This window comes from Vipera ursinii, assembly GCF_947247035.1.
Source record: "Vipera ursinii genome assembly, chromosome: 10".
Lineage (NCBI taxonomy): Eukaryota > Metazoa > Chordata > Lepidosauria > Squamata > Viperidae > Vipera > Vipera ursinii.
This window is the reverse complement of record NC_139520.1, coordinates 12,915,248-12,938,478: the sequence shown is the minus strand read 5'-3', so window position 1 is coordinate 12,938,478 and position 23,231 is coordinate 12,915,248. Positions and strand designations below refer to the sequence as shown.

The window sequence follows — 23,231 nt, the reverse complement described above, 5'->3', positions numbered from 1 at the left end:
CAGCTGAAATGGTTTAGATGTGCTGGAAAATGTAGCTTTTTTTAATGAGTAAAAATGGGTGTCTTAAGTAAAAACCGTGTAACAGGGTGTTAAAGTGAATACGTGAGATCTAAAACATTGGAAGAGAATATTTGTAGCTCAGGGTTAACTGTGGTTTTTTTTTGGCGTTCTCTGAACTTGATGGTTTTCTTGCAGATGTTTTACTACCCAGAGCCTACTCCCTCTTAGAACTGATGATGTTATCTAGTTTGGTAATGAAACGTTGGGAAGAAAACCACCCAGCTCAGAGAGCACCAAGGACCCCACATCTAAAACAATGGATAGGTTTTGATGGCATCAGTGTTAGTGAGGGATTTTTGTTGTCCTGCTCTGATTTCCAAGGGGTGTGGTCCATAATGGACCGTGGTCTTCTGATCTTTTGGTACCTTTAATAGAGATTTTGATTTGGGACCTGAATCTTTTTACATGAGTTCAGATCCCAGTCCTTCACCAGTTGTTCATTACCACCAGTAACAAATATATAAAAGTATAACAGGGCTGTTGAGATAATTCATTCAATAAATGATTGTAACTAAAAATACATTTAATTAGAATAGCTGCAACAATCAGGACAAACAAGACACCATCTAAGCTTTCTTATAACAGGCAAGAACGACAATGCTTTAAAAATATTTAAACGTTGGATTTCTATATGAGAAACATTTTTAATCCCTCAGTACAATGGCATTCCATTTTTTTTTAAAAAAATATCTACAGACCTGATTTTGTTTAAAGCTTGTTTCACATGGGTTATCTCTGCTCTGAAAATATGTAAAAATCAGATTTTTTTTGTATGAGGAATGCATAAAAGATTGAACAGTCAGTTTTACTGTTAATGCACAGGGTTGGGGTAGCAACAGCACTTAGACTTATATACCGCTTCACAGTGCTTTACAGCCCTAAGCAGTTTACAGAGTCAGCATACTGGCCCCAACAATCTGGGTCCTCATTTTACAGACCTCGGAAGGATGGAAGGCTGAGTCAACCTTGAGCTGGTCAGGATCGAACTGCTAAACTGCAGGCAGCTGGCAGTCAGCAGAAATAGCCTGCAGTACTGCATTCTAACCACTGCACCACCATGCACCCTCAATGGGATGATCTGCCATTGACTACCCTTCAGTAGACCAGGTCTCCATTAGGTTCCAGCCCATAAAGCTCTGCCAGCATCTTAAATCTGGGACCCCAATCATTGAGAAAATCATAATCAAAATCCAAGTCTGAGGACCCTGAACCCAAGGAGCTTAGAGATTCCGCAATAGACTCGGCCCCTTCATAGCCAAATATGTGGAGGGTATCATAGGGCAACATATCTCCATCATTATCTGCTTCATCTTTTTTCATCTCAATCATAATGCCCATCTCTCCAATGCCTGAAAGTCCATTCTCAGGGATCTTTTGTTTCTGGGAATAATTGCAAGGTGAGTCCTCCAAAGGCATTCTGGGGCATAGTAGCCCTCTCTGCCGGACTGAATTGAGAACTGAGACATCATAACTGGTGGTGTCCATTTCACCACCGCCTTCTTCATCGTAGGCCACCAGCTGCTCATGGATCTCTTCTACATTCTTCTTGAGAACACTGAGATCTTTCTTGTGCCTCCTCCTCCAGACTATCAGCAGCATAGTTAATGCTGTAAAAAAAATATGGGGAAAAATGTAGATGAATGGTAAACATAACCTATTCCTATTATTTTGATTCTGCGACTCTTTGATTCCTTGATTCTTTTCCAGACCTTTTCACTATGATGGGAATTGAATATTTTCCACCTAAGATTCTACTTAATCTCCCCCTTGGTATAGCTGACAAAGCAAGGAGAGCCTGTGGCCTAACATGCAAGCAGCCCGGGTTCGAATCTCAGAAGGGTATGGCTAGCTGATGAGAGCTAAATACCTCAAAATAGCTATACTAGTCTCCCTTTAATTCTTTGTCGGTAAATTTAAATTTAACACACAAATAGTCTGTCACAGAAGCAATTGCTTGTGAAGGCTCCTAGATTGGGGCTGAAAGGCGAAAGCAGAAGCAGTATGGTCCGTCCCATATTTGGGGTAGACCAGGTTGCCCTGATATACCGGTCTCACTGGAAAAACAATCTTCCATCTAGCCAATTTCAAGTGTGGTTGCCTATCTTTTGACATGAAATAGTTGGGTTTGAATACAATGGCTTAGCATTTTCATTGGATGGGATCTGGGAGGCATACCTTCTCTGCAGTGGTGGGATTCAGCCAGTTCGCACCACTTTGGCAGAACCGGTAGCTAATTTTTTGTTGCCCAGGCCCAGAATGGACTTCCGGAAGCAGCATCCACACAGAGAACCGGTGGTTCACCGATTTGAATCCCACCACTGCTTCTCTGTCACTACGCTTGACCTGTTGCACAGCTCTCCCTTGAGTTTGAATGGCCCCATCCTTGCTAGCCTTCAGCAAATTTCTGAAGACCACAGGGCCTGGGCCAAGATAGCATATGAGCCATTTTAAGGTGACTGAGTGAGTTGCCTTTGGTGCAATCTCTATGGAGTTGTAACGGTATGTGAGAATGACCTTGAGAATCGAGGGGAAAAGATCACACGAGAGGGTGGAGCCCCCAGTGACATAACCGTCAGAGGAAGAAACCTGCCCTGACGAATCAAGCTGTAAAAGTGGTTGTGGGAAGTTTGTTCCTTTGGATTTACAATATTCTGTTATTGTAGCCTTACAATAAAGTAGAATTAGCTTTATGTCATGCTTCCTGTCCTGGCTTACTTGGGAGGGTTGACATCAAGCTTGCAAATCCGAAGTACCCATCTCTTCCACCTTTAACCACCTGATCCATTAGGACAGGTCCTCCCTAGGGTTTTTCCTCCCGAGAGTTAAGTCACTGGGGACACTCCCACCTCACCTGTCTGACCGTTTCCTATGCGGCATCTCTTCCCTTGTCCCTCAAGGTCATTTTTATATACCATTACAGGAGTTTTAAGGGACGCGGTGGCTCAATGAGTTAGGACGCTGAGCTTGTCGATCAGAAGCTCAGCAGTTTGGTGGGTCAAATCCCGAGTGCCGCGTAACAGAGTGAGCGCCTGTTACTCATCCCAGCTTCTGCCAACCTAGCAGTTCGAAAGCACGTAAAAATGCAAGTAGAAAAATAGGGACCACTCCGGTGGGAAGGTAACAGCGTTCCGTGCGCCTTTGGTGTCTAGTCATGCCGGCCACATGACCACGGAGACGTCCTCGGACAAGTGCTGGCTCTTCGGCTTTGAAACGGAGATGAGCACCGGCCCCTAGAGTTGGAAACAACTAGCACGCATGTGCGGGGGAACCTTTACCTTTACAGGAGTTTTATTCTATTTTTTTTAACGGTCCTGAAGTTTTTCCACTGGTACTATTTCACTTTGGTGAAAGAGAATTTATTTTGACATTTCTTCCTGAAGGGAAGGGAATGGGCATGTTCGTGTGAATGTAGCAGATCGTTTTTTGCCCAGGAGTTTCTGTGCACAGCTGATTTACCCTGGCACTGTCTCTCTCTTGTGACCTGCAGCCTCCCAGGTTTATAGGCTTCAGTCAAATTCCAATCTCAAGTGAGGCCTGTCAAGGACGTTTCAAAGAACAGGAGAAAGCAGAAGCACCAGGTTCTTCTATCCCCTGAAAGACTCGGAAAGTTGGAAAAATTCCAAAGGAATCCTTACGTAGCCTGACAATAAGGGAAAAAAGCAGAAACTCCTCTTTTTTTTTGCAGGGGAAGAAAAGTCTAAGAAATTGCCAAGTCATTTGAAGAACAGCATTACTAAGTACCAGAAGGCCTTCAAATATCATCTTGGTTAACCTTCTGAAACCATGTTAAGGCATTTTTATTTGCTCAGTTTATATTAGCTGCGTTGCCTCTGGTAACAAGATTTTTTTATTTTATTATGATTATTGCTTTTTTTTTAAACACAACCCTCTTGCTTTTTATTTGGCTCTTTTATGAATTTATGAATTCTGCAGGGCCAAATTAATTTTGATAGGAAGAAAACCCCCATCACATTGGTTGCTACTTCAATTAAGTTTCCTTCCACCCTGCTCTCCCATTCGAAGTGGACAGGGAGAAGCAAAGAGAGGCGAAGATTGATTTACCAAGGATGGTAAAGATGCAGATAAAGATGGTCACCAACACTTGGATGCCGACTCCCACTAGCTTCGCTGACTCATCACAAAGAGTGAAGCTGCCTTCCTTGTCACATTGGCAAACCCGGATGGTAAGAGTGTTGGTGCTGGTCTGTGGTGGTTTCTCATTGTCGGAGATGATGATAGGCAAGAGATGAGTTTTGAGTAGCTCTCGGTTGAACTGTCCAAACTTGACGGTGACATTTGCAGTGTTATCTGGAGAATGCAATAGCATGCAGTTGAATGATCAAAAAGGTACTGTTTTAAGGGGTTTCCAGCTACCACACATAATATCTGCTCCAATAATCAGTTATGGAACTCAACTTATGGGTCAAAGGAGAGACCATTCCCATTCTAGGAACTTCTTAACTTAGCACGACCAACTGGCAAGCTGGATAGGACCTCCAATAACCCATTTGTAGCTCTTAGCACCTATAGATTGGGTCTTTGAAGTTTCATGGTAACATCTTATTTTGTTTCACTTTCCTTCAAAACTAAGGCTTTTGGCTACTTTGCCACCAAATTGGACTGTTTTGCTGCTAAATTTCAGCTGAATGGTGAGATGAAAAGGGGGATTGGATTGGTCTCGCTTCTTCAATTCCCAACTTTCAAAATCCAGCACATCTCTCCCTGCTGATTCTCCCTCTCCCATGGCTAAAATTAAATCAGATTTGCCCATTTGGGGGACATCTAGTGGTTCTCCAGATAATTGGGGGAACAAGCTGCGTAACCCTGCCTTAATGCATTAGAAATGCAAAATCTCCCACTTTGAAGGGGTTGAGCTATAGTGGGTTGGAATAAGCTATGGAGATTACAAGGATGATAGGGCTAAAATGTTTGTGCTACCCTTTTTTGGACAGTAAGCTTTTTTAGTGGAACTTTGGGGGTTATCAGATCTGTTTCATTGTTATTTCTGTTAACTGGCAAACAATCTTAAAATTCTTATTGCCAATGAGACTCCTATTTTCATTGCACGTATTCCACAGAAACACACCATGGTTGTCAGTGAGGGTAAAGTTGCTGTCTTCAGAAGTCAGGAAATACGTGAATTTCACATTGGGTGACACTTCATCCTTGTCCGTAGCAGAAATTCTTGTGATCACCTTTATGAATATAAAAATATGATATACTCCATTATTTTCAACAAATCTATGGGGATTATATAACAAAGGCAGTGCCCTCATCAAAGGCATGGTTTGGTCTTGTTAACAAAAACCCGAATAACCCCTTTGAATAATTCTACTCTGGGTAACATGTCTTGGAAGCTATTCGTGCATTGATAGCAGAAACTGTCTCCTGTGATATATTCTATGAAGCGAAACATAGCAGTAGAACATCAAAGGAGAAATCCCATCTGTAGACTTAATATACATATTGCATTTACCACAATTTGTTTAATAAACCATAATTGGCTAAAGCTACCGAATACATCACACCATAAATGACGGTTTACATGATTTATGGTGTGATATATTGTATTTACAAACTACCACTGACTGAATTCAGGCAATATGCTAAATGAAAGCTAAATAAAATAAATACATTAGGGTTTGTGAACTGAGCTATAATCAGGTATTTATGCACCAGGAAACTCAATTATACCTACATAGCATTTTGTGATGCCTTCACACAGATAGCTATTAAGGAGACACAATGCCACATGCATGACATTAGCATCAGCATTGGCTGATCTTAGGAAAATCAACAGGGTTATGACTTAAATGGGAGACCAGCAGAAAATCTCAGAGCTGTAGGCTACACTAGGAACTTGAAAAAGGATCCTAGAATAAGACAATGACAAACTTCTTGCATATCATTGCCAAGACACTACATGGGCATAGAGTCACCTGCAGACAAGCTAGACTTGAGGGAATCTTCTCTATAGGCCTAACTCTTTTACATGCATGTCTCACTGTGCCAGGAATGAAGCTGGCAAGGGAAGAAACTAAGGCTTAGATCAGCCAAGACTATTATGTAAACTTGGTGCACAGCTGCCTTCCAAATAATAGTGTGGAAGGGCAAAGCAAGAAGTCCATCACCATGAAATGGTAGAAAAATAAAAGCTAGGATTTCAGTCCTAGTGTGTCCTCTCCTGACATATAAATACATTTGAATTCCTGATTTTATAATCCTATGATACTTTTGGATCTCAAGGCCCACATCAACTCAGCCATGTATCCCTTTGATAAGACCAGTCAAAATGCAATAGGGTTAACAGTCTTTCTTTAATATCAAAAACTAGTGACCTTGTATGCTATGCCAGTTAAAGGCCAAGTGGTAGTGAAGATAGTTTTAGAGATTAAGTTTGTTTTTTCAAGAGAGACACTGAGGAACCTGTGGGTTCTTTAATCAACTGTAGAATGCTGAAAGTAAGTAGAAACAACATTTTTTTCTGAAATTTTACCTGTCCAGGTGCAGCATTTTCACATACACGTGGGTCATATGGAAAAGCAAATTCTGGGGCATTGTCATTTATATCCTTAACTTTAATATAAACTGGTACATGGGTTTCTAATCTGGGAATTATCTTTTCTGAAAAAAAAACAACTGGTTATCATTCTGAAACAAATTAGAGTCAAACACATCCATACCATATTATAATGAAAAGTACATGAAGATCCCCGGATTCCAAATTGTCCATCTAGTATTTCCAGATGAGACTAGGAACTAGGCTGGTTCAAAATCCCTGGAGAGTTACTGCAGATCATTGTTGATAATATGAAACAAAATCATCTGATTCAGTTTAAAATAAGTTCTTAAAACTCCTATTGGTGCTCCCCATTATTTGATTGTTATGAAGCAAACCTCTCTACTGAGCTTGCTTAAGACTATGTCCCCGGTTTATAGTTGATTTAAAAGTTACTTCAGAAGTGGTTAAAAGAGTGTTGGATTTTCCTATTTATTGCAAATTACAGGCAATTAGCTGCAATGTTTAGAACAGGTAGCTATTTATTAGGGCTGTGCAGTGCTTCAGATTCAAAGAGGAAAATGCTTTTAAAGATCATGTGGTCATGCAACATCTGTTTGTAATTCCTTCAAGCAATGGAATCTTGTCCCAGATGTTTGGATATCTGCCCTGTACAGATGTGGTGTTTTTCCAGGAAAAAGTCTGTCTGGTTTAAGGAACTGCCAATAGCTGCTTCATGAGTGCTACTATGCTGTCAAAAGCACATTTCTTTTTCATATCCAAAGTGTTGCACAATCTGATTGTTCGTTGATATGTATTTACTCCATTTGTAACTGAAAGGAACTGAAAAGCAGTAGGGGTGATGCACTAATCAACATATAGATGATACAGGGAAATACATACTGTTTTGATCCAGCTCATTGGCCGCGACAGTTATGTTATGCCAGGAGTATTCTTCTCTGTCCAGACGCTTTGTGGCAAAAATACACCCAGTGGTACTTATTTCAAAAGAAGTGGACCTTAAGATATGGTAACTACAGTGGGAATATAAAAAAAGTCAACTTAATATTACTAGGCCTCATAAGATTGGCTGAATTTACACAAGACAAGGAAAGGTAAGCCTGCAATGATATGGTAAAATAGCTCACAAAATGTTATGCCAAAAGAAATATAGACATTGTGATGACATAAGGTGTTGGTCTAATTGACAAAACATGCCAGAACAGTGGCTTTATTTTTGCTATAACACTCTGAGTATGAACTACTTTACTCCACTGTTGGCCAGTCTAAGAGAATGTGTGAATATCATCTCTATTTCTTTTCAACATTGTACATAAATACCTTTTTAAAAGGGCAAAAAGAAGAAAAGAATGAAAACCTCTTGCAATTTGACTCTTCAATAATTCTAAATTATATATATATATATATATATATATATATATATATATATATATATATATATATATATATATATATATATATATATATATATATGGATCTTTGGTTATTCGGGTTTTTCCCCGCGTAGAACTAAAGGTGTAGGGGCGACGTTTCGACGGAATCCCATCCGTCATCATCAGGCTAGTGGCTTCTGCTTCCTTCTTCTGGGAGAAGCATGTGGCTGTTTGTTCCTCTTTTTTAAACTGCCAGAGGGGGTGTGTTCTGTGGGTGGAGGTGTGCTCTGATTGGGTGGGGGAGTAAGTGTGTTCTGATTGGGTGGGAGTGTGTTTTGAATGGTGGGTGTGTTCTGATTGGGTGGGGTTGTGTTTTGAGTGGATGGGTCTTGAATGGTTGTGTGGTGGTGATGTCATGTGGTGTTATCATGAGTTTGGGTCTATCATTCTTGGTGGTTGGGACTCGTCTGTCAATCACCACCACACAACCATTCAAAAAGCAAATCCGAACCCACAATGATAACGAGGCACAACCACAAAACAGAAACCTAACTACAGCTGCAACATCAGCCACTTTAAACCCCTCCAAACCACACAATAAGCAAACTGACACCCACTATAAAAACATGGCACCACCACAAACACGAAGCCGCACAACTCACCAGCTCAGGTCTAAGGCTGGCAGCTGAGACCAGCCCATCCACTCAAAACACCCCCCCCACCCAATCAGAACACACCCACCATTCAAAACACACTCCCACCCAATCAGAACACACTTACTCCCCCACCCAATCAGAGCACACCTCCACCCACAGAACACACCCCCTCTGGCAGTTTAAAAAAGAGGAACAAACAGCCACATGCTTCTCCCAGAAGAAGGAAGCAGAAGCCACTAGCCTGATGATGACGGATGGGATTCCGTCGAAATGTCGCCCCTACACCTTTAGTTCTACGCGGGGAAAAACCCGAATAACCAAAGATCCACATACGAACACCCGCGAAAACCTCAGAAAACATATATCACTCCCACGGACTCCGGGTGGCTTAGAAGCATAAAATCCCAATACAAAAAGCAACATTCAGACAAGCCACTTAAGGGGTTCTACTGTATGTCACTTTCCATATCATCCAATTAATTGGATGACAATCAGGCGCTGTTGATTTTTGGTTCCTAATGGTAATGACTGATCTACCAAAGATCAGTGGAGTTAAGTGCATCATCAACTTAGAGTTATTACAACTCCACAAATAGTCTGAATCCAACCTTTCTGGAATTCTGTTGACTCTTATCTAGTGCTAATTTAGTATTGAACTTTAGCTGACATTAAGTCAGGCACAAAGGATCAGGACCATACGTTAAGTTGCAATTCAGAAGATTTATTCCTCAAGCTCATATATTAGAATCCAGTCAGCTAAAGTTGCCACATTAGGGCAATGATTCTCTATGCTTTTTTTTAAAGATTCAGAAGACACTTTTATGATATGATCAGTTCATTTTTCATTACCTTATTTTCCGCCTGGCTCTATCAGGGTCACTTGCAGAAACGCATCCAATGGATATCTTCGTTGCACCTTCTTCTTGGACAGTGAATGTATAGGAAGGCTGGGTGAAAACTGGAGGTTCATCAACATCAATAACTTTGATAATTACGCTTGCAAGGTTCTCAAGATCCTTCCGTGTAGAATATGCGTAGTTGATATTGGCGTCAGTAGCTTCAACCACAAACCTGTATTCAGATATCTTTTCAAAGTCCAAGGGCTAAATGAAAATGTAGAAATGTTCAGTTCACAAAGGCAAGTGATTGGCTTGTATTGCTTTTTTGGGGTGGGGGAAAACGTTTTTGAGATGAGACTTTGAGTTACTCTCTTCGAAGCATGTGACTCAGGTCAAAAATTAAATTTAATTCATTTTTAATTGAAATTTGGATTGAAAATACACAAATATAGCTGAACACTTCCACCTCTGTGTAGTGGTCTATATTATTTGGAACTCCCTTGTAAGAGATTATCTTACAATTACCCACTTTGTACTAAAGGGCTATTTACTTTGAGCTGTTTTAATTGATATATCTTATGCCCTGTTAACTCATTATTTCAGAGATGTTTCATTCAGTATTATCAAGGGCAGACAAAAAAGCAGTGGGATCAGGAAGGAGTGACTTCTGATTTCCTGCTGGCTTCCCCATTGTTTTTTTTTGTTAGAAAAACCTTCCTTCCTTCCTTCCTTCCTTCCTTCCTTCCTTCCTTCCTTCCTTCCCACCCATCTCACTTGCATATTTACTAATGTTGTAACAGCTAAACAGCAACAATGATGATGATGATGATGATATTTCAGGTGGACCTAATTCCAACTGGCAATGTATAAATATCCCAAGACACAAATTCAATTGAGTTTCAAAAACAATACCTTTGTAGGTTGAATTACTCCTTCATTTGTGTAGCGATTTGGTATAATTTTGAAGGTGTCTTGGTAATTCCCTTGGCGAAAGCTATACTTGGTGTCCCTGTTTTGTGGCTCATCGATGTCCTCTACTTTTAACCTACCAACTTCACCAGTCAAACTGACATTTTCAGGGACTTCGAAAGTGAAATTTTCTGAAAAAGATGTTCACAGAAAAACTGATATTTCAGGTAAGGTTTTCAATGATAAACAAGAGATAAATGTAATGTGGGAGACTTGCATTTTTCCAGTCCATATTTTTAAAGAAAACATTCCAATGTTCAGTTCCTCAGCAATAACAAAGCATTGCATTTTTGTATGTTATATTAATTGGAGTCTGCAGAAATAAAGATAGAGCATTTTCAGATTTGCAAAACTCACTTTGCTTAAATGTTGGGAAATTGTCATTGATGTCAATTAATTTAATGATGACAGTAGTAGTGCCCAATTCTTCAGCGTGTAGACCCTTGCCGTCCCTTGCTTTCACCCGAATGGTATAAGTAGCCTTTTGTTCTCTATCCAAGTCAGGGACAGCTGTGTAGATGGTTCCTTTACAATAAAAAGAAAATACAAGGGTTTGCTTATTTTGTCACTTCCACTATTTCCCCCCCAATAGAGTTTAACCTTTACTACTAGTGGTTAAAATAACAAAGCCCAAAGATTAAAATTCTTCAGGCAATGGTTGTTCCTGTGATGGTCTATGAATGTGAAAGTTTGGCTTGAATGAAGCTGGGAATATCTCTCTTTCTCTATCTCCATTTCTCTCCATCTCCATCCCCATCTCCATCTTTATCTTCAACTCTCTCTCTCTCTGTCTCTCTCCATCTCCATCTCTATCTCTATCATCCCTCAGTCATCTCCCTCCCTCCCACCCACCCCACCCCCCTCTCTCTATCATCTTTCTCTCTCATATATCTTTGAAAAAGATAGAAAGATCCATTTGAGCTTTGGTACTGGAGAAGATTTTTGGTCAGCCTGGAAAACAAACAAATGGATCAAAGAATAAATTAAGCTGAGATTCTCATGTGGAGTACTAATGGCTGTGCAATTACTATTATACATTTGACATATCACGAGAAGTTCCACTTCTCTTGAGAAATCCAAAATGCTTTAAAAAATCGAAAGAAAAAGAATAAGGGGAGGGAGGGACAGCAGCTATGTGGCTGGACCTAATTATGGCAATAATGAAGGCATCATTGAAAGAACCAGGAGGCTAAGCTGAAGACAGATATTTGACAGAGAATCTATTCATAGGGTCACTAAAAATTGACAGTGATGATAGCACTTACTCAAAAGCTCTAAAAAGCAGCTAGGTTTGATTGGTATTTGTTGCTAAGATGAATTCTTTTAAGAAAATTGTCCTGAAATGGCCATAATTCTTTCACTTAGAATATATTTATTAAAAACATTTTGTCCATCAGATTCTCAATGATCCAGGTCATGGTTCTCTGAACTTAAGAAGCTTCTTGGAAGAGAAGCAAAACATTTTCAAAGAAAACACCAAGGAAGTCCAGTTGTCTTTTGGAAAAAAACACCTTTGGGACATTTTGTCCTGCGTTTTTTAGTTAAAAGTCTCTCAGAACGGATTTTAACTTTCAGTGAAAAATGTTTAGAGGACTTTTTGGGTTTATAGAAGTCTATTATCCTCTGCATTTAAAGGAGATAGAACACTCAAAAGTCTTGAAAAGCATCAATAGGTTTCCCAGACTTAGAATGCAAATATGGCTAGTCACCTCAGATATGACAGGGAATATACCTTCTCGGTCAGCCATGAAGTGTACCTCAGCCAGCTGTTAGTGAGTTAAACACATAATTTAAATAATAACAACCTACTCAGCAATCTGTTCTATATAGAAAAGAGAATAGATGCCATTTTGTTCTTTGATCGGGCAGAAAAATACCACAGACAGTTGTGTTTGCTTGTTCTTGTACAAACTATTTATGAGGGGATTCTGTACCTGAGTTGTCTATTCTGAAGTAGTTTTTGCCATCAGTAACTTCGTAGAAAACATCTGCATGACCATGAAGGGTTGGATCATCAGCATCCACAGCTGTCACTTTGGTGACAGATGTTCCTAAAGAGAGAGAGACAGAGAGAAACAGAATGAAAAATAACAAGTATATTTGAATTGTTTGAAACTTCTTGGGTCAACAGAAGACTAAGGAGATTAGCAGTGAAAATAGAAATACAAGGATGCCAGGTGATCCCCTCAGATCTTAATAATAATAATAAATAAGTTGGAAGGGACCTTGGAGGTCATCTAGTCCAACCCCCTACTCAGGCAGGAAACCCTATACCATTTCGGACAAATGGCTGTCCAGTCTCTTCTTAAAAACTTCCAGTGTTGGAGCATTCACCACTTCTGGAGGCAGGTTGTTCCACTGATTAATTGTTCTATCTGTGAGGTAGTTTCTCCTTAGTTCTAGGTTGCTTCTCTTCTTGATTAGGTTCCATCCATTGCTTCTTGTCCTGCCTTTGGGCACTTTGGAGAATAGCTTGAGTCCCTCCTCTTTGTGACAGCCCCTGAGATATTGGAACACTGCTATCATGTCCCCCCTCATCCTTCTCTTCATTCAACTAGACCTACCTAATTCCAGCAGCCGTTCCTTATATGTTTTAGTCTCCAGTCCCCTAATCATCTTTGTTGCTCTTCTCTGTACTCTTTCAAGAGTCTCAACATCTTTTTATACATTGTGGTGACCAAAACTGGATGCAGTATTCCAAGTGTGGCCTTACCAAGGCATTGTAAAGTGGTATTAATACTTCACGTGATCTTGATTCTATCCCTCTGTTAATGCAGCCTAGCACTGTGTTGGCTTTTTTACCAGCTGCAGTACACTTCTGGCTCATATTTAAGTGATTGTCCACTAGGACTCCGAGATCCCTCTCACAGTTACTACTATTGAGCAAGGTACCCCCTATACTATACCTGTACATTTGGTTTTTCTTGCCTAAATGTAGAACCTTACTTTTTTCACCATTGAATTTCATTTTGTTAGATAGCGCCCAGTGTCCAAGTCTGTCCAGATCCTCCTGTATCTTAAGCCTATTTTCTGGAGTGTTGGCTGTTCCTGCCAGCTTGGTGTCGTGTGCAAATTTGATGAGTTCCCCATTTATCCCTTTGTCCAAATCGTTGATGAAGATGTTGAAGAGCACTGGGTCCAGAACAGAGCCCTGGGGCACCTCACTAAATACTTCCCTCCATGTAGATGCAGTTCCATTGAGGACCACACACTGAGTACGGCCAGTCAGCCAGCTACAAATCCATCTGGTGGTGATTTTGTCTAGCCCTCATTTTTCTATCTTATCAAGTAGAAGGTTGTGATCTACTTTATCAAATGCCTTACTGAAGTCCAAGTAAATTATATCCACAGCATTCCTCTGAATGCTGGAGAAGACTCCTGCGAGTCCCTTGGACTGCAAGGCGATCAAACCGGTCAGTCCTAGAGGAGATCAATCCTGACTGCTCTTTAGAAGGCCAGATCTTGAAGCTAAAACTCAAATACTTTGGCCACCTAATGAGAAAGAAGGACTCACTGGAGAAGAGCCTAATGCTGGGAAAGATCGAGGGCAATAGAAGAAGGGGACGACAGAGAATGAGGTGGCTGGATGGAGTCACTGAAGCAGTAGGCGTGAGCTTAAATGGACTCCAGAAGATGGTGGAAGACAGGAAGGCCTGGAGGAACGTTGTCCATAGGGTCGCGATGAGTCGGACACGACTTCGCAGCTAACAACAACAATTCCTCTGATCCACTAATTTTGTCACTTGGGCAAAGAATGCAATAAGTTTTGTCTGGCATGATCTGTTTTTGACAAACCCATGTTAGCTTTTAGTAATAACTTTGTTTGCCTCTAGGTGCTTGCTGATTTGTTGTTTGATTATCTTTTCCAGAATCTTCCCAGGTATTGAGGTCAGGCTGATAGGTCTGTAATTTCCTGGATCCATTTTTTTCTTTTTTGAATATGGGAACTACATCAGCTCTTTTCCAATCCTCTGGTAGTTCCCCAGTGCTCCAGGATCTTTGAAAAATATAGTTCGGTGGTTCTGAGATCACATCTGCCAGTTCCTTGAGAACCTTGGGGTGTAATCCATCTGGTCCTGGTGATTTAAACTCGTCTAGACTGGACAGGTGCTCCCTTACCATTTTCTTGCCTATCTTAACTTGTGTTTCTATTCTGTTTTTTGTGGCACTATTTTTGATAGGTTGGTCTGTTTTTTCCCTTTGTGTAAAGACAGATGCAAAAAAAACGACTTAAATAGTTCTGCTTTCTCCCTGTTGCTTGTCACCTTCTTGCCACTTTCACCCACTAATGGACCAATATTATCTTCTGCTTGGGTCTTCTCTCCTTTACCTCCCCCTATTCTAGATCATGGCATGAATATATTAAAGACTTTTAATATGGCAAGGTTAAAAAAAAAAGAATCCCTGCAAGTTTTACTCTGCAAGGTGTGTCCAACTCTAGGGGGCGGTGCTCATCTCTGTTTCATGAAACCAATGAGCCAGTGCTGTCTGAAGACGTTTCTGCAGTCATGTATGTGGTGAGCATGAATTCGTGCCATAGAGAAAAGCATATGGAGAAACACAGAGAGCTGTTCCATGCTTTCCAACTGCTAGGTTGGCAGGAGTTGAGGCAAGTGATGAGAGCTCACACTGTCATGAGGTAGTAGGACTCAAACACCAGAGCATAGACTTAAACATAAACCTAAGTGAATTTTCCACCAATGGGATTTTCTCTTGTATTTTACCAGGAAATGTAGATAGGGCAGGCTCAAAAAGTCGACACCTTTCTAAGCATATTGATGTGCTACGAGTCCATTGAAAGTTTCCAGTTTGCTCTCCAAATTCCTGGAGACCTAACCCTAGCCCTAAGTGGATTTGTCACCAATGGGATTTTTCCATGTATTTTACCAGGAAATGTAAATAGGGTGGGCTCAAAAGGTCAGCACCCTCCTAAGCATATTAACGTGCTACGAATCCATTGACAATGTTCATTTTTCTCTCCAAGTTCATGGAAACCTAACCTTAAGTGGATTTGCACCTCAATGGGATTTTCCCATGGTATTTTACTAGGAAACCTAGGTAGGGTGGGTTGAAAAATCAACACTCTCCTAATCATACTGATGCTCTATGAATCCATTGGTGATGTCCATTTTGCTCTCTGAATTCCTGTAGAATTAACCCTAACCCTAACTCTAATCCTGTTGCTAACCCTAACGCTCATTTAATTTTCATTGGCAATGGGATTTTCCCATGTATCTTACTGTGGTCCAGAAACAAATCTGAACAAAAAGCTTTCATTTGTTCATGTATTGAGCATTAAGAAGCCAGGCATGGATTTCAGATTGGTTTTTTTTTTACTGAAGTATTAATTCAGCGATGTGATATGAGATTTTAGACATTCTTGCTTCAAAATTAGGAGAAAAATAAACCTTACCTAGTGGTGACATTTCTACCACTGAACCATTAAACACCTTTTGAACAAATACTGGGGCGTTGTCATTAATATCATGTACGATGATCCGGAATTTGGATGGCTCCTCCAATTGCAGGTTGGTAACACGATTATAAATCAGAGCTGTGAGCTCATATTCAGCTTTCTTCTCTCGGTCCAGCCTTTCACTCACAGAGACATCTCCAGTAAATTCATCAACTCTGAACAAAGTCCCAGCACCTTCCCCTTCAAGAACATATTTGGCATTGGGATTCTTGATAGTTGAGGTGATCTAGAATGCATAAGTATGTGAGGAAATCACTTCTAAAAGATGTGACAACGTAATAATAATAATACAAAAATCAGCACATCTATTCTTTAACATTTCATTATGTTAAAATAAAGTGGTTAGAATGCAGTATTGCAGGCTAATTCTGCCAACTGCCAGCAGTTCGATTCTCACTGGCTCAAGGTTGACCTAGCTTTCCATCCTTCCATGGTGGGTAAAAAAGAGGACCCAGATTGTTGGGGGCAAATATGCTGACCCTGAAAACTGCTTAGAGAGGGCATTGAAGCGTTATATAGTCTAAGTGCTATTATTATTCAATGTATTTGCTGCCCATTTTTCAAATTATTATTCAAATTATTTTCTGTCAGTCTAACTGTTTGAGAATTTCATAGTTCCACCCCGGGTCACAGCACCTCAGCTTTCTGCATAGTTGTTTGATTTCTAGTTTCTAGAGATACTCCTGTGCCATTTCTGGAATCAATGTTCTACTTATTCTTTTTCTGTTTTCCAGGAAATTCTTAGCTGTTGGCCCAAATGTGGATAATTTTCCCTCAGTAAATCAATGAACAAATTTAATGTTTTGGAGTCATTGGTTTAACTGGAGTCTCTTTATCTAGCTTTAGGACATATGTGAAGAACTGATCAGATTTTAGGTCATATTGATGCAGAAACATTGGCAATTCAAAGAGATTTACAAATTTAGAAACCACAGTGAGTTCAAGGAGAAATTTTTAAAAAGCTTTAAAAAGCACCAAAATGATTCTTTTTCATACAAAAAGTACTGTAAATTCATTTAAATGTTTGGAGATTATCATTATAAGTTATGGATTTTTTTAGTTTAAAGGTATGATGAATGGGAATATAATATTGTTTCAACTACCCATTTCTTCTACATCTGTACTGTGCTTAGTTATACCTATATAATCAATAAATAATAAACAACATTACTGCTCTTATATAGTTCTATTAAGCTTCATAAAATTTTGTACAAAAAGTTTAATATATAATTGATCAAATACAATGTAAATAGTATATTCAAGTCTTGGTCCAAATTTAAGAATGCTATCTTGTTAGATTTATCTTGAAAATGTAGCTTTCCTCAGCGTCTCTATGAGACTTGAGACACGCAGAAATATCTACATTAGAATGGAACCTTTTGAACTTACTAGGTAAGTTAGCAAATCACCCTAGCTAGCAAAAGGTTTTGTTTAGCTGTTTTTTAATGGCTGCATGCATGTTTTTCTTCTTGCCGCTTTATTTGAGATGGGTTAGATTGCTAAAACAAAGAGGCGAGGTCTTTTGAGATCAGAAATGTTGTCTAAGTGGACACTTGGAATAAGAACTATCAGCTAAGTTAAGTCAGCTGTGTAGGCTGCAGAGCATTCCTTTTCTCTTCTTCCAAATGCTTCGCCCCCCTTATGTTTGTTATTGGATCATCCCCCCCCCCCAAAAAAGCCTTTTATATATAATGTTCAAGAAAGGCTCTTATTTCCACTGTCTCCTTGACATTCTGAGGATGGGCTTTCAGAGCTGAATGCATTCAGAGTTTACTGAGAGGCCCTTCATGGGGCAAAAATGTCACCTGTTGCAAAGCTGGAAAAGGTATATTAAAAAGAGGAGTGTTCATGGTTTTAACAGGAATGTTTGCTTAGAAAAGTTTCTAGCACAAATACAGCACACCTAAAACTATCAGACTCCTGGCCCACCAGGGGCCTCTTGGGTGGGTGACTACTAATTGACCATCACCAAATCCATGCATACCTTTCCAACATGATGAGGCAAAGTCCCATTTTGCTCTTCAGGAATATGCATTTTATTCCAGATCCATTCTCTTTTCATTCGCTTGTGCAAGTTATCATTGGTCTTTGACTTTGAGAAATGGTCTCCATGCACACCAGAAGAAGTCGGTATCAAGAAAATGAGGAGGAGGAGGAAGCAAAAGCAGCTTGCCATCTTTGTGGTTCAATGATCTTGGAAACTCCTGTGTTTGAAAAAAACCATCTGCTGACTACATGGGCTCAACATTTTTTGGATAACGGCACACTGTTATCAGGGTTATCAAAGATTATTGGTCCCAGTCTGTTTCCAAGGTCTAACCCAGGGGTCTTCAAACTTGACCCTTTTAAGACTTGTGGACTTCAACTCCCAGAATTCCTCAGCCAGGAATACAAATACAAGGGCCAGGTTTGAAAACCCCTGGACTAGCCTATTTCTTGTGATTCTTCGATGGTATGTCATTCAAAGGCTAACCTGGTCCAATCTACTTAGCTTAGCAGAAAAAGACAGATGCTCTTACACGCTGAAAGAGAAAACCCTATACTATAAAAGTAGCTGCATTTTGTTTTTCCTTGAGGACATTTTGCTTGCCATCCAAGACGATTCTTCAGTTCTGAGGAAAAAGCAAAGTGGGGACCTTTATTCCATATATTTAAAAAATTATAGTTGACCTGAAAATGCATTAATGGGAAGTAGGAACATTTTCTCTCACACAATGTTTTCCATTTCGAGGAAGCTATCCAAATACAAAACACATCTCATCGGTTTTAAACAGATCATGTTTACAAATTAGGACCTTTTCACTTTAAAAAAAAATCAAGTACAAAAGAAATAGAGTTTTGTATGTTTCCTTTTATCCAGAAACATCTGTGCTGAAGGGACTTTTGAACTGTTGGTAGGGGCAAACATTTAACTTCTTTGTCATGTGCTGAGAACTGCTATTAGAGGGGATGATGGTTTATTATGCATTGTAATGGTATGCAGGAAAGAACACGAGAGATGGCATAAAGAGTTGTTGCTTAGAGAATCTCAGACAAAAGGCAGCATAACCTCAGCTACATAGCAAATGGAACAAGACCCTCCCTAGTTTTTTTGGGCTGTCAAGGAGACGCAGGGAGAATGGTACCATCATACTTGCAACATTCTGTTAATGTACCTTTTTCAATTAAATACAATTGCACGTCCAGAGTCACTTTGTGTGAGATGGGTGCCCATTTACATGTGATAAATAAATACATACATAAATAAAATCAGGTTGCCTGATCACATTTCCTGTCCTGTCTACAGTACGTGGCAAAACTAAGACACATTTACTTTTCACGGTAGGTAATTCCCTCAGCAAATCATTTTATGTGAGAGGCAAGATTTAAATCCTTCTTCTTCACAAAATGGTGAGCGATGGAAAGTAGGAAGCAAATACACATCTGTCTAAATGTTCTCTCGGTGGTTAGAGTATACTGCTATTACAACTTAACATAATTCTTTTGTTGCTATCCATCAAGTATAATTCCCACAGCCCTAATGTCATCTTTCTGTACGAATGGATACACTTGTGGAAAGAGATAGAATATATTTATTTAAATGAGCAGAGATCAAAATTAGAGAGTAAAGGGTTAACAACAGAGGGGAAAAAATACAGTACATCCGTACCTGTTGTGAATGGGCTAAAAAGCCTGATTACCCTCCACAATATGAGCAGTAGAAAACCTCTTTCTGGGGGGAGGATGACAGGGGTCACCACCAGAAACCACCCTTTGGTTGAATGTCACATAATAAATCCTGAAGAGGAGAGCAACAAAGGTTACTTGCTTCTACAGTATGATAAGCTAGAGAACCGTGGTGTAGAGGTGACTGTGTAAGGCTCTTGACTTATCGGTTCAAGTCCCCAGTTTTATTTCTGGCAAGTCTTCACGATCAATATATACGGCATAACAATGTAATCCAGATCAGAGAGTGCTTCTGTTTTCTTTGTGTGTTTCATATGACTTGATCTCTCTCTCTCTCTTTTCATGTTCCCAGACACCCAATTTTCACTTCCTCTGGCTAAATTTTGAGTAGACTTTGTGTCCCCAGATAAAGCTGACTCTTGATTGCCTCACTTCAAAACTGAGAAGATCAGCCTTTTCTGTCAAATAATATCTCTCCTTTTGAGATTTTCAAGTGGGATATTGTAATGCTTGCATGATAATTAATATTTTTGAGACCTCCATGTGTTCATTCAGATTTCAGGGCCTATGCTTTTTTTTTTACCAGATGCTGCTAGAGAAGAAGCAGGTTTAGAAACAGTGAGGTATCAGTTAAACCTAGCCGCATGTGTGATAAAAAAACAAACAAAACAAAAACAAGATAGCAGACTACTTTATAGAGCACCAGGGCCCCCAACCTTTTGGGCACCAGGGACCAGTTCCATGGAAAGAGATTTTTCAGCGGACTGGAGGGGATGTGGTTTTGTCTGCTGCCTGCATCTCATGGATTGGGATTTACTTGTTTGTGTGGACTGGTTGCTGGCGTGCTGCGGCCCGGTACTGGTCCATGGACTGGGGGTTGGGAACCCCTGTTTTAGAGCAAAGGAAGTTTCTACAAACACAACTCCACACAGAAGACTATTAATGTTCCTCTGCTTAATGTGAACAACTTGAAGGATTTCATCCCTAGCACTTTCTGAGCTGCAAGTCAAGGATCCTAGCAGATGCAAAATTAATGGCAGCATTATTTTTTTCCTGTCAGCTAAACTGCTATTTAGGGTATGGGCTATCTGAATCTTTTGGGAAAGCATACGAATGATATAAACAGCAATAGTAACAATGGAATTTTCCCCACCCAAACCATGGGATAGAAAATGTTTATACTCAACTTGAACTACCGTATTATCTCTGTTTGAATTAATTTTTCAAGGTTTTGGAATTCTCAAAGATGGAGGCTTTTGCTTCATGGCCCTGTCTGCAAAGAATCTTGGGAATTATACTTGGTCAGCAATTCTGCTCAAGATTTTTACCAATTTACAGAATCACAATTCCCAAGGAAAAGTTAATAAATTAAAAAAAGACACTTAAAATCTCTACTACTATTCTCTCGCAGGGGAATTGTGTTAGTAAGTACAACTCTGAATGCCAATAGTTTGCCAAATCATACATACTGGTTGATAATTTTAAGTATTTAAAAGAAAACATTCTTTAAACATTTAGCTAAATAATAGATGGTTTTCTGAGTCTAAGCTCTTGGCCTAGATAATTGCTCTGGAGGAGTGAATGCACAAAATATACAGCTTTTATGATTTACAATAATTGCAAGCAACTTGCTAAATCTGAGCTTGTTCCTAACGTCAAATGATTCTGCATTTTGACTGACTTTGAGTTTACTTTGACCAAAAGAAGAGCATCTGTATAGCACAGATTGCACTTCAGCTAGAAAATAAAGTTTGCAATTGCTATAGAAAAATAATTAAAGTAAAACAAAAAGCAGCACTAGGAATGAAGAATGGAAACTGTTGGGAAATAAATGTTGACTGATCTTTGAGGATATTTTGTGACACAGCTTTCTCCATCTTGGACCTCCAGTGATCTTCACCAACTCCAAATTGTGATTAAAGTCCTGTCTATTCTTAACATGTGTTGCATATGATGCACACAAATAAAAAAGGCAGAGCTTTATTCTCCATGTCACACCCAAACCTTCGAAGCCAGTGACAGTCACTGCTTATGCTACTGCCCTCCAAATAAATTGGACTTCAAATTCTACACTTCCCAGCCAATATGGCTGGCTATGGAGACTGGGAATTCTTGCCCTGGAAATACAACATATTTGGAAAACACATCATATGGGGAAAGACTGTTCTAATATATCAGATTTAGTATCTTTGATGTATATTAGCAGAGGATGGATCTCTCTCACCCCGACCCTGGCCCCATCATATACATCTTGGGATAGATATCTTCAAAAATAGCTTTCCACTCATTTGTGTATTCCTTAGATTGTTGTTTTTCAACCTTATCCAGTTTAAGTTATTTGAACTACAACTCTAAGAATTCCCTAACCAACAGGCTTGCTGGGGAATTCTCAGTGTTGTAATACACACATCTTAAACTTGCTAAGATTAACACTGCCCTAGATCAGAAGTCCCCAACCTTTTGGGCATCAGGGACCGGTTACACTGAGAAAGGTTTTTCCATGGATCGGAAGGGGCGTGGTTTTATGTGCTACCTGCATCCCATGGATGGGGCTTTGCTTGTTTCTGTGGCTCAGTTGCTGGCATGCCGCGGCCTGGTACCAGTCCACGGCCCGGGGGTTGGGGACTCTTGCCTTAGATGGAGCAGTGAAAGCCTGCTGATAGCAGTTTGCCAGACCCTGCTCCTTGGCTGATATCCTGAACTACTTTAAGTATTTAATGCAATTATCTAAAACTAAGTAATTACACTAAAGAACTGTTTGTGCACCTGGTCATCCCTGCGGTTGGAACCACTGTGCTTGAATTGGAGAGAGGATAGATTAGCTCTTCCCACTGTCCTATCTCCAAATGGTCATGATGAATAAAAAGTTAAATGTAACAAAAGAATCCCCAGTGCAAAATTTATTCTGTTTGTCCTCATTCTTGAATTCTACCTGGTTTTCTGAACAGGCTGATAACTGCTTAATCATATCCTAGCTATGAGTCTGGTCTTGAGGACAAGTGGACCCACATTTGAAATAAAATACGTCATGCTTCTAGACTTTAATTAAGAGTCTCTGGTTTTGTCACCCTTTCAGTGGTGTCCCTGTTTGGATGACAACATGGCTTTGGAAGTTCCTTGAATGTGGTCAGCAGTTCTATGATGTTCTGAAGGAAACAGAAGGATCAGTCATGCATTTGTGTTCCAACTGCTTCCAAGAAGTGCCAAGAGTCCTTCAAAGGAAATGGTATGGGACTTGGATTCTGAATTCCAAGCCTGCTGATGTGAGCTGCAGTCTAATGAAAGCTTGGTTGTATCCAAGATTTCCGTGGCATGTGTTGTTTAGAGATTAAAGGAAGGAGAAGAGAATGGCCACATGGCTGACTTCCTCCAGATGGCAAAAGCTTGACTATAGCATGTGACTCTAAGGATATCAAGAGAGATCTTTAGACAACCCCTTCTGCCTACTGTGGGATAGAAATGATGCAGTCATGAGATCTGGGCAAAAACCCAGAACTTCTACCAGAGCTTCAGGTTTCCTACAATTCCAAGAAACTAAACTGGGCAGAGAGAAATACTTTCCAGAGGGCTTTCCTCCCCCCTCAAGGGGATTTTAAAAAACACAAAGGAAAGTCTTTGGAATTATATACTGCTCAAAAAATAAATAAAGGGAACACTTAAACAACACAATGT

The 23,231-nt window shown here is 39.9% G+C and overlaps 1 protein-coding gene across 1 annotated transcript; it reads right to left on the bottom strand.

Moving 5' to 3' along the window:
• Nucleotides 1-605: 605 nt before the first annotated feature.
• CDH5 (cadherin 5) lies at nt 606-18,251 on the bottom strand. The gene is made up of 11 exons (XM_083370310.1): nt 17,878-18,251; nt 15,831-16,119; nt 12,352-12,468; nt 10,775-10,942; nt 10,361-10,548; nt 9,459-9,712; nt 7,463-7,593; nt 6,557-6,684; nt 5,147-5,255; nt 4,123-4,368; nt 606-1,667 (listed from the first exon to the last, which is right to left on the bottom strand). The coding sequence occupies exons 1-11, from the start codon at nt 18,067-18,069 to the stop codon at nt 1,156-1,158; spliced, it is 2,334 nt and encodes a 777-aa protein (XP_083226436.1). The 5' UTR covers nt 18,070-18,251; the 3' UTR covers nt 606-1,155.
• Nucleotides 18,252-23,231: the final 4,980 nt, after the last annotated feature.